The sequence below is a fragment of the Ceratotherium simum genome, chromosome 18 (genome assembly GCF_057802395.1).
Source record: "Ceratotherium simum simum isolate JZ-2026a chromosome 18, ASM5780239v1, whole genome shotgun sequence".
NCBI classification, from domain to species: Eukaryota; Metazoa; Chordata; class Mammalia; order Perissodactyla; family Rhinocerotidae; genus Ceratotherium; species Ceratotherium simum.
Genome location: NC_141917.1, coordinates 50,376,561 through 50,389,336, shown reverse-complemented (window position 1 = coordinate 50,389,336; position 12,776 = coordinate 50,376,561). Strand labels below are relative to the sequence as shown.

The 12,776-nt window shown below is 36.9% G+C and overlaps 1 protein-coding gene across 2 annotated transcripts in view; it reads right to left on the bottom strand.

The window, feature by feature from the left end:
* The window catches only part of RGS7BP (regulator of G protein signaling 7 binding protein), a 99,830-nt gene that overhangs the window by 35,065 nt on the left and 51,989 nt on the right, over window positions 1–12,776 (bottom strand). For both annotated transcript variants that reach the window (XM_004422868.3, XM_014781662.2), the window contains exon 3: window positions 2,046–2,176. In XM_004422868.3, coding sequence (XP_004422925.2) covers window positions 2,046–2,176 — 131 coding nt within the window. The remainder of the gene's footprint in view (window positions 1–2,045; window positions 2,177–12,776) is intronic.

Here is a 12,776-nt window from a genome sequence, read left to right as displayed (position 1 = left end):
AGTGACAATGAAGACAGGAGGCAGTGAAGACCAAATGAGCTGATCAGTTAAGAAGCAATGTGTGCTCAAGACCAAATACGATGAGGAAGGAATCTGGATGAGGGAATCCCTTCTACTTTTAAACAGAGAGCTAGCAGAGAGGAGTCTTCCTTGCAAAAGTCACTTGTGAAAAGACAAAAAGTAGGAATGGATGGCAGGAGACCAGGCAGCAAACCAAGGAATTATAGTGAGAGTGGGAGTGGAGGTCACGGGTGTTAAGGACATGTCATCAACAAGGGAGATGACGGTGGCAAATAGGCATGAAATACTGCAGGCGTAGCCAATGCAGACCTGGGGAAAAACTACCCATACCTAGTCTATTCAACCATGATTAAAAAGAATGAACATGCTACTCTGTATGTGTGCTTACGTGTGAATGCATGTATGTGAGTGTGTGTGTGTGTGTGCACGTGTGTGTGTGTGTGAGAGAGAGAGAGGACAAGTAAAGACACTGGGCCAACAACAACCTATTTGGATGTCATCAGCGTGTCTGAGTATTCAATCTTCTGATCAGGCATCAGGACTGTCAAGGAGCTAATCTTTCCAAACATGTTCACTTGTATTAATAACATAAGTAAAGATGGAAACTCTTGAAAAGTCAGCCTTTAGAAGGCAAAAGGAAAAATAAATAATATTCACATATCAAACATTCTCTCTTTGGAGCAGCATGGCATAATCTTGTTTTTAGTCCTGCTGTGTGTATAGATACATGTGTACATAAGATTTGATTTTTTACAAGTACTTTATCATATCATTTAGCTCCCCCTAAACTGCATTTTCATTTGATTGCAAATCTCTACTTTAACCATTTCTTCACTTGAAATGTCTTTTTTTCTTCCCTAGCTAAACCCTACCTTCACAACACAGCTCAAACTCTTACCCTTTCTATAAGATTTCTCTGAGTATTACAGAGTTGACTGATCTTTTCTATCATCTCCGAATTTAAATCATGGGCAAGTATTACCTTCTATGTACCCCCCTATTCTCCTGAGCTAAGCACAAAGCATTTGCATTTAGGAGGGTCCCGATAAATTATTGTTTGATGAATCAGTAAAAAAAATACAGGGTGAATCCTCCAGCAATGGAAACTTTTGGCTTCCTCCCTAGCATCCATTCCATTCCACCCTCTCTCATCATGTAACGGCCACTGGTTGGGTGGGGTTGACTCCTCTCCTAGCTCCAGGATGAGCCTTGATTGTCTAAAACAGTCAATATAACTCCACCCCTCTTGCTACAGCGATTGGTTCAAGTGTAGACCCATGATCTGACCTGGTCTAATCAAAATGAAGCTCAGGTCGTTTGCTAGTCTATAATGGGGAAAAGTTCTCTCTTTTCATGGATCCTGTGATGCACAGGTGTGATGTCTGGAACTGCTACAACCAGTTTGCTGCTAATGTGGGGGAAGGCAGCCCAAGAGTAAAGCCAACACCCAGGAGAAGGCAGAGCATCACTCAGAATGGGAGTCAGAAGTCTGATCAAACCATGCCGAAGTCACTGCCACTTCTGGAGCCTTCTGTCATTTGAGCTAATATATTCCATTTATAGCTTAAGGTAAGCAATGAGATTTTCTATTACTAATATGCCTCCCTATTGTTTGTTGAGTTTCCCCTATTTTCAAATCTTTGAGAAACAATATGGAATTTATCTTCTTAGAACCTAATTCATTTATGGAAATAGCAGCAACCTTGGATAGCATTTACTACCCTCATGAGATCATTATATAGTTTTCCTGCCTATGCTGATTCTAACCAAAGTCATGTTCATAAGTGGTAAAATAAGAAATTTGAGAAATGTTTCTACCACAACTTCTGTTCAAGGTGATCAGTGTTCTTATACACTTAGATAGTATTGATAGTGACTTATTAATTTATATCACACATTTCCTGAACATTGACATCCATTCTAATTGTGTGTAGATAGACATATAGTGCATATAGGACTTTGCAAAAGATGAGCTTTTGTTTAACATTCCTCAGTGTTTATGGCAACATATTAAATGTAGGTACCTTTTCGATGAAACTGAAGAGATCCCAGCAGACATATGGATTTTAGCATCTCTGTTGTGTACATTTCTAAGCAACACTGCAGCTGGATGTAAAGCCGACAGATTTCTGGATGGATCTCACCATCTTCTGGGCTGCGACAGAATGAAAGAGAAAAGCTGTGAACATTCTCAAGATTTCACTCATCAGCCATTTGTCTCAGCTCAGAGACAGGAAAATGCTCCATAAAGATTCCTTAAAGCCTGGAGTGTAAAATGTAGGCCTTTCTCCTTTCAGACCAATGACCAATGTCACTGTTCTTACATAAGTGTCTTTCTGACTAACAGCTCTTAATTTTTTTCCCCTTCAGCAGCAGATTTCTGCTCAGAGCTTAAAATCATAAATGTTTTAAGTAATTGAAAACATCAGACATTTTCAATTTAAGTGTTTCAATTTATTTCCAAAATGTATTTAAACCATAAAAATATCCTAGCCTGCAAGAAGAGATTAAAAACTCTTATTTTCAGAGAAACTAATGAAGAGCTCTTCAATTACCAGTTATAAGATAGCTCTTTAATATTAAGGCCCTAGCATAATATGATTAGTGAGCCATTTGATACAAATGGCTGGATACAAATCATTTTTATTAAGGTCTTTTTGTCTCAGTCGAAAAGATATTCCTTTATTGTTTGTTTAGGTTAATTTATGAAAGGCCAAATGTTTTTAATGAAAGAATAAAAATTTTGTGAAGAGAAAAGTAGTAAAATTCTAATAATTATGCTTAACAATCTAAAGCTAAATAAACATCGAACTTATGTTCTATAATTTATACTAAAATCCTTGAGCCTTTATCTATTAACTATGATAAAATGTATAAATGTGAATATGACGAAATATGGAGTGATCACTTTTATTTTTTGATTAAGAAGAGAGGAGTTAGTTGTGACAAAACTCTTTCTTTTATATGCAACTAAAATAGGATGTGTTGAATAAAGCAAACTAAATAAAAGGGATAAAGTTTAGAGATAGAAATGGAAGAAGCGTAAACGTGAACTCTGTCCATTGTCCTAATGTGTTATCTTTACTTCTATCGCCATGCATTTAAAATGCAATGAAATCTGATTAGATAATGCAGCCTTTGGATTTGATTCCTTTGTAAGTGGGTCACTGGCAAAATGTCAGGAGAAATTATCAGAAAGAAAAACAGTGGCTTCATTTTTATTTAAGTTCTGAAATCACAGTAAAAAGAATTTGTATTTACACAGCACTTTACAATGGTAGTTCTCATTTTCAATACTTAATTAGTAGATGAGCCAGAGTTGGTCTAACTGTGTGGCTTATATAACACAGGAAAATGCAAGATTCTTTGCCTCAGTACCAGTGCTGCCTGCACAGTCATCCTGTCTTTCCTGTGTCAGATAGAACAAAGTGCCTCAAAAGAGCTTACATGCAAAATGTGGCTTTATCTGAAAAATAAAAGTCTACGTCACCTTCTCACTGTGTCTCATGGCTCCAGCCCTGGGCCAACATTGGAAGCAAGTATATCTTTGGCAAAAGTCCCAGATTTTCTTTCAGAGCTTCCTCCCACAGGTGCCTTCCACCTTCGAGCTGTCCTCCTGCTACCTGGAGTTCCTCCACACCCCCTCCACCACACACACACAATGTCTCATTATGTCATATCATCTTCAGCCTTTCAAAATGTCTCTGACTGTGTCCCACCCCTCATGGCCCTGCTGGAGTCTGAAGGGATAATGGACATTAATGGTTTGTGTAATAAAAAGCGATCCTGGTGTATTACCTGCTGGTACATTGATTTGGATAGAAAAATTTGAAGATAGTGTCTTATCCCAAAGGCAGGCTAGAGGGAAAATATTTTAAGGCAGGCAGGTCCTTTCTGTGCTGCTCCATCAATCCAATCATAGGTGTCTATTTTCACCTACGCATAACATTGGCCCTGGTGGCTCATATGCAGATTAAAAAAACCCCTATCATAAATCTGTTGTGGAATCGTACATTTGATGAGTGGGACAATTAGCCAGTACAGTATCATTCCAAGCCATGGTGTATTCTTATTTTCAGAAGTACAAAATATGTGCCTAACGGCTTAGTTCCAAAAATATGCAAATTTCATATACAGATGACGTTTTATGTAATTTAAAGAAATGACTACCATATTAACATAGCTTAAGAGCCAGTATATTTTGTTTATTATTTTATAGCTAGACAGAAAGAGATAAAGCAATGTATTAAGTGCTTCTGTAAAAAGGCAAGTCAGAACAGAAATTAAAATGCCTAATTCATAACATTTCCTTGGATGTCATCTCCTTAATGTCTCTGTAACCAACGGAGAGTCAAGAAACTGTGGAACAATTTCGCCCTTCCTAAATGGGAAGGAACCAAACAGGTGCCACAAGAAAGGCAATCTACCAAAAAAAATTAATTGATGCTCAAGTTGCATTATAAATTTTCTGGTTGAAAAATTCAATACTAGTTGATTACCCTTTAATATCTTGGAAAACTGAAGTATAGAGAAATAAAGGAACTAGTTAAAGAGCAGTCAAAAAGTTAAGCTATCTTTGATGTGAGTGTTTCCCAATGCCTTGACCCGGTTACACTGGCCTTAGGACTTGTACAAGTTATTTCTCCCACTTTAGAGCTCTACGCTATATTTCTACTACTGATTATTAAAAGTTCATTAAAAGACAAAATGTCAAACAAGTTATAATAACGTCTAATATTATAAGCAGTGGACTGAAATACATTTTTGAGAAGCATTAAGAGCATTTAGGTTATTTTCATAACAAATGAGCAAGAGTCAGAGCATGCAGAATGAAGGAAAAGCCAAGAAAATAGCAATTTAAAAGCTTGAAACTTCCTAGGGATAAATTACAAAGCCTAAGGAAATATTTACATTAAAATAAAACTAGGCCTGTGGACTTCCTTCAGGAACCGGAAGCAACTTAACTTGGTGGTAACTTTACCACATATTACTTGTGCTTAGTCTAAAATGATTCACTCTTTGTAATCGAAGTTTAAGTCTAGGAAAGTCACCCCTGAGGTGATGCTCATTCAATTCAGTCAAACAAATTTTATGAGTTAGTGACTAGGTTGTGATTATTTTTCTATTGAGCTTAAGTCAATTGCTAACCTGATTTTGATTAATTTGAAACATTAGTATTAATAGATAAACACCCTAAAAATTAACTTCAACAATAATTCAGTGATTTAGAGCTCAAGTTGAATCCAAAAACATTTAAAATAACCACCAAATTATGAGTCTTTAAATCAACTCCTTAAGGATGAGAATTAGGATTTAATGTCTTAATCATATGACTTAAGAAATTTGAACTGGTTAGTAATAGAGGTTCATGAATACAGATATTGCCTAAGTTGTCCCTTGATAATGGAAATGCTCTTATGATGAACACTCATCAAGATGGCTAAAATTAAAAAGACTGACAACGCCAAATGTTGATGACGATGTGGAGCAACAGAAATTCTCATACATTGCTGGGAGGATTAAAATGGTACAATTCTTTTGAAAACAGTTCTAGAAGTTTCTTATAAAACTAAACATGTACCTACCCTATGACCCGGCAATTCCATTTCTGGGTATTTACCATGAGAAATGAAAACATATTCACAAAAAGATCTCTATAAGAGTGCTCATAGCAGTTTTTTTTTAGAATAACCCAAAACTGGAAACAGTCCAGGAGTCTGTCAAGAGGAAAGTAGATAAAGAAACTAGTACATTCCTACAACAGAATTATACTCAACAATTAAGAGGAGTAAACTCCTAATACACAAAACAACATGGATGAATCTCAAAAACCTGATCCTGAGCAAGAATATCCTTACAGAGAAGAGTATCTGTTTAGAAAAGATAAAACTAATCGATAATGACAAATTATTAGAACAGTGGTAGGGAGGGAATTGACTGGGAGGCGGCATGAGGGGAGACAACTTTCTGGGGTGAGGGTAATACTCTATATCTAGAGGTTTGAGTTACATGGGTATATACATTTGGTAAAACTTATTAAATGGTACACTTAAGATTTGTGCATTTAATTATAGGCAAATTTTACTTTTAAAAAAGAGCTATAAGCAAATATTGAACCCTAGTTAATGATATGCATGCTGAACTGTTTAGGGGTAAAGTTTACTAATGTCTGCAACTTCAGAAAAATAAGATGCGTTGCAGGTTGGAGAGAGGGATGGACAGATAGGTAGATATGTGGCAAAGCAAGTGCAATAAAATGATAATTGTAGAATTTAGGTGATGGGTATTTCCTTATTGTCCGAACATTTACATTTCCCCAAACAATTACATGGCATAAATTGAACAAAACAACTGAGAAAATTTATGACTAGTAAGGTCAAGTTCACGAGTTAACATACTTGGGGATTTTAGTTACAAAATGCCTTGGCCCCGCATCTGTCTGCTCTTTTGCCCTGTTTCGCCGAGTTTGGTGTTCTGTGCAGTTGCTAATAGCTTTTTAAAAACCCTCGAAATGTTTGTTGTTTTGAAAGTCTGTCCCTAATGTAATGGTTTGAATATTTAGTTGAAGGCAGCAAGACATAATAAAAAAAATGGGTTCTGGAGTCAGAAAGCTTAGCTCTAAGTATAGACTTTGCTGAGAATTGTGATCTTAGTAAAACCACTTTAACTTCTCTGGGACTCAGTTTCCTTAGCTGCGAAACAGGGATAACAACTATTCGTGACTGAAGTATCTCAAGGTTGTTGTAAGGATCAAATGAGATCATGTGGGGAAAACAAGTAAAAACCATGAAGGATTTCAAAGTTGGCTGCAACCCATCTTAAGACATCGAAGTTGTGTTTAATTAGCCTTAGGCTTGCATATAGTCTTTAGTTTTAAAAATCATCTGCTATTCTATAACATTCTTTATTTGCTTACAGCTCCCAAATATGAACTCTGGTTAAATAAACATGCCATTAGGCTGAGAAAAAAAGGTGTGACCCCATTGACAACCACTCAGCATTTCACAGACTTTAGTGATGACAGATAAACACTTGGGGTTTGTCAGCTAGCAGAGATGGAAACCAGAACTCCTGTTGCAGCAAATATATCCCAGTTTCTCTTTTCAGAATCAATTCTGTTGTTGGCTATTAAGCCAAATGGCAAGGAAAGATTCAGGAAGCCAAACAAGATGAGGGAAGGGGATGATATCCTCTGCTTTATTTTTCAGAGCAAATAGCTAGGGAGGAAAGGAATTAAATAACTCACCCAAGGATCATGATCTCCAGGACATCTCTTCAAATACCCTCAGTGGTTTCCTTTCAGATGGATCCCATTTACAAGGATATACCCTAATTCTGTGTCAAAAATCAGTGACAGCTTCAGAGTCCAGCCTTCATATGGTGTCCATTAAGGAGACTTCTTATGGTGGCCCCATGAGTTTATGTAATCAATGGATAGTCAGAGGTCAAGGAAGGCACAAATGCATGTGCGTGTGTGTGTGTGCACGTGTGTGAGCCAGTTATTATTTTAGGATTCAAATTCTTAAAGGTAATTACACGGTCTATCCAATTCAAAAATACAGAACAGATGCCAGGTACCTACTAAATGACTACACTATTTTATACCAAAATCAGCACTGCAATAAAAAGAGAAGCCCAGGTAATCAGAAGAAACAGAAACAAGACATTTTTCAAGGTACCTATAGATAGAATAGTTGAGTTTCCCTATTGTCTCCATTTTTCTCATTATCTTCCTCTAGTGAGTTTTTATGAAACTTGTGTTTTAGGTGGAAACCTCCTGTATTTTCTTCACAGGGAGTCATAGCAAGTTTGGTTCTCCCAGGAGCCTTTGAAGAAGTAATTGCAGTAATTCCCCTCACTTCACAGCATGTTGTTTCGTGGGAACATATGGCTCAGTGACTTCCTCGCCACTGAACACGAATAGGAATCAAACTCTACCCTGGAGCTGTTCCGGTTCAGTCAGAAATGAAACTTGACTTTTAACAGCACTTGAAGCCTGAAGTGCAACTGAATTATCTTTGGTGGCGACTTTGGGTACCTTTACGCAAAGCCACCGGGCTCAGGGGGGAGCACCTTTTATGATTTAGAGCCATATTCTGGTCTTCATCTCCCTGTTATTTTCTGTTTGCCCTCTGGTAGGACCTTCAACATTTCCCCATGACCCAGTTGGAAGAGTTGATAAAGAATGGGTAGCGCTACCAAGCATCTTATTCATTTTTTTTCCATTTAAAGAGTAAAAATTATATTTAAACAGATTTAAACACTTAAAAAATCAATAGCCATCAGTTTCTTGACATTATGATACTTACAACGAAATAAAACTAAAAATACTACTATTGAATTGTAAATCATCTTTTATTTATCTTAAAATTTACTGTTTAAGGCATTACTGGGGAGAGCTGGGAATAGGTGGTGACTTTTGTGGCGATTCTGAAGGGGTTTTCTGGGCGTTTCTCAGGGCATTAGAGGTTGAAGTTGCTAATGGGCTGCACATCATGACTTCCTTTTCTTGGTACTAGAAACTCATGCTTATCGACCAGGAGAAAACTAATATTTACAAGGCAATATTTCTTCAATCTCTAAAATAAAATATCTGTCTTATTCTGTCTTGGCCTCTTCCTCCTCTCTTCTATCTTTTTTGGGTTGAGAATCTCTTGGCCTATCCATTTTTCCTTGTGATTTCCTCAATGTTTTTCTCTTTGTGGTCTTTTGTCAGGAGTCATATGGGGTCTGCAAACAGCTCTTTAGGTCCTGGTCCACCAGTTGTTGTGATTCTTACAGCTAGCAGAGAGAGGCCTGTGGCTGATGGACTCTGAGTCTTGGATTCTTGAATCTCTGCTGGGATGACAATCAGCACCACGGCTAGAATGTAGCTCTTTCCCACTGATTATAGCTAGGATGAGTTTATTTTTTTAAAAATATGTCTGTGTATATATTTATTTTTAAATTAAAGAAGCATATATCTGTTTCCACATTTTAATCTGGAAAATATTTTTTGCATCTAAAATCAAGATTTTCAACCTCTGATGCTTACTATTTGTACCTGATACCAAGGATCTTCAAAGGTCAATTATCACTCAATTTTCATGTGTTACAAGGGAAAGAACTCAACTCATTAATTTTCATTATATTCAAAGTCTGGGTCATTAATTGCAGTGTGCAGTCAATTCTTGTTTTTATCACTGGGATTTTAGGGTTCAATATATTAAACTGTTGGTTTATCTAAATGGTATTTAGCCCTTCATTCTTAATTATATCATTAAGTTAGGTGATGCTGTATTTCTCTTTAGCTAAAGCTATAGGCTTCACCATTATTGCCAAAACAGTGACACGGCTTTCAAACAACCTGAGATAACTGGGCTGACCAAACTTAACTCATTCAATTAACCCAAAAGAGAGTTTTTGATAAAAAAAGAAATTTCTTCATCTCATTTAACTATAACAGTACAAAATGTTGATCAACACTTTAATAATTAATTATGACATATCAATTGTATAGTTATAGAATAACAAGTTGTCAAATCCATTGTGGTTGCCAAGGCCAATGGCTTCCTCTTACATGTGAGAGACTATTTTTCTAGAGTGATGGTCCAAGGGATGACAAAGGACCATGAAAGTCCAAAATACAGCCCACACAGGTCTGAAATTCTATTTTTTAGACTTACAAAAGTATCAAACCAGAAAGGCTCTTTGGGGAGGAATTAGGAATAGGGTAGAAAGATGGCATCTGTTTATAGCATTAATAACAACAGCAAATACATGTAGCTTCTACTCTGTGCCAGAGCTTCAGTGCTGCTGGTTTGGCTCTTTGGTTCATTCTTTAGTTTTATGAAGGATTTAGAAAAGAGTTAGAACTTTGTAAGCATTTTGCAGTCTACTTTTTCAACTTTAGACTCCTACCCAACACTAGAGGTTCTCTAAATATTTTATCTAATAGAATTCCGTGGTGTTAGAAATTCTTTCTTTCTACTGGCTCACAATGATAATTTGTATTTTTTGCATAACTCTCAAAAGATGACACTTCATGCCAATATGGGAATGTGCATTTCTAGACAGATGTAAGAACTATTTTCTACAAAAAGGCAAAAAGCTTTATGTAAACAGAAGAGACCAGTATCTATATATAGAAAATATCTCATATTCTACCATGAGTTTTTCACTGGATTATGAATTCCTTGAGGCCAGAAAGTTTATCTTATTTATCTTTATAACCTCCAAGATTTAACAGATTGTCTGGTACTTGGCAGGTTCTAAACAGTTACCCAAGCTGGCTTAAAAAGGCAGTGCCTGTATGACGTGAGGAGTTGGAGGGCTGGGGTTACAGCGCTGGTTCTGCCATCATCACTCCATTTCACCACTAGAGATCAGTTTCTTAAGAGTTTCTTTTCTTGCAGCCCTCTTTTTTCTTTAAACTATTGTATAAAAGTAATACATATTAACAGACATTTCATGCAGGTAAGTAAAAAGAGGAAAAGGTGACTTACACTAATACCAGAGGTATCTATTGTTAACATTTTGGTATATTTTCTTCCAGATTAATATCCTCAAGAGCAGGAAGTTTTATCCATTGTTTCTGTTTCCCAAGCCCCTAGCATAGTGCCTGGCCCATTGAAGGCTTTCAATCCACGTTTCTTGAAATAAATCAAACTGAACATTCAAGGCTGACCGTGTATATGTGTCCATGTGATACAGGCAGAATTCTCAAAGGGGCAAGACTAGTAATTTCAGAGTCAAGTGAAGGAAAGCAACAGTATCTGACTGCAGGAGGAAGAAAGTCCACTTTACTGCAGTAGTTCATGTTTTTTCAAGGAAGGAAAAAATATAGGCCACCTTCCAGCCTCCACATGAAGCGTACGTGGTCTAGAGTCAAACAGTTGTGGATTTATATCTTGATTTCATTACTTATAACTGTGTGATCTTGGGCAAATTTCTTAACTTCTCAGTGCCTCAAATACTGAATTAAGATAGTACGACCTACTTCATAGCATTATTGAAAAGATTTCAGTGAAATAATATATGGGAACTATCTGGTCATAACAAGCACTAATGACGGAGAAGTGTTCCAGGGAGGGAACTCTGCACATGATGTCAGACCTCCTTACACCTTTATTATAGGCTTTCTTACAACTTAATTATTAATTCAAATAATATTTATTGATTTCCTACTATTCACAAAGAGTGAATGTGGGAAAAAAAAGGAAAGTGCTACTTTTTCTGGAGTCTTTTTTTGAGAGTTCCTGGAAACTCCCATTATTATCCCATGGTGCTTTTATTTGATGATAACATATTGTAAAGTTTCCACTAAGAAAAACTAATTTTTCTGAACAGTGATAGCAAACTTGCAGACTTTTATTCCTTCTTTGATGTGGTATCATTTTACTGTCCTCAAGTTTTCAACTCAATGGCTCCACCGTGGAGATCTACATACAATTTTTCCTTTCTTTCTTGATAATGAAGTATAATGTACCATTAGGTGAAAAAGAATGAAAGGACTCCGCCCCTCTGCCAATAGTTAGCTCAAGAACAGAAATAGCTCTTCAGGCACACAGACATATGGGGAGGAGGAGACAGTGATTAACAAATATTTAAGTCAGTCTCTCCAATAGAGGCATTACTTTTGATTTTCAAAATAGCATAAATTATGTAAGATCATTAGCCCTTAGCTAGGAAAAAAAAGGTTCATGAACTTCCCTGACAAAGGACTTGAGGGTAGGAACATGCTTTATTATTTCTTGGCATTCGATTCAGCATTAACGAAATATAACGTAACTAACGTTTACTGGCGGTTTACTACACGCCAGAGATCACACTAAGAACTTATATCTCATTTAATTCTGAGTCTATGAAGTAGTGACTATCCTTATCCTCAATTTACAGATGGAAGGAAATGAGGCTTAAGAGAGGTTATGGAACTTGCCCAAGGTCACACAAATAGTAAACGGAGTGATAAGACTGAAACCTATATTTATACTTTTAACTGTTATGTAATATTACCGGAACTGAGTGCTCAGGAACTGAACTATATTGATTCTTGTATATTGATGCTTGTTCATTCATCCCATGCACAGTTATTGAGAGCATATTTTCTGCAAAATATTGTGGTAGGAGTGAAATAATCATGTTTTTTCTTTGTTGAGCCCCTAAATGATTGTGGTTTAAGCCAGCCATACTCCCAGTTCCTCCATTTTTCCATTTATAATAAGTGCACCATACTTTTTGCCTAGCTCAGAGAAATGCACAGCACAAAGGCATCATAAGTGTGTAATACAGGAGGCACGCCAGCTAGTGCAAGCTGGTATATGTGGGGGAGTGGGGAAAATTGCCAATGAGAACAGAGTCCCCCCCCAGCCCCCTAGCCTCCCAGGGATCACACCATTTAAGCAGAGCAATGAGAATGGGAAAAGGGTGTGGTAAGCATTGAGTATAAAATCCTCTTTCGAGCTCTTTGTGCCCTTGTCTGCATGCACAAAAATGAATGCACTGCGGGGGAAGTGGGAGGGTGCCATTGATGCCGTTCATGGGTCAACATTATTCTCTCTTGGCCGAAGGGTCCATGATGCAATGCAGAGGCCTCTTTTTACCACTTTACTGGAGATGTGAGAGTTCTCTGCACAAGGGGAGAAATAAACACTATAAATTATTTGCAAAGCATTTTAGAAGTGAGCAGTGAGATAAATATATTATGTAAATATAAGACATTGTTGGTGGCTAATGGCTCAGTTGGATTTAGAGCATAAGAGTTTTTAAACGTTATT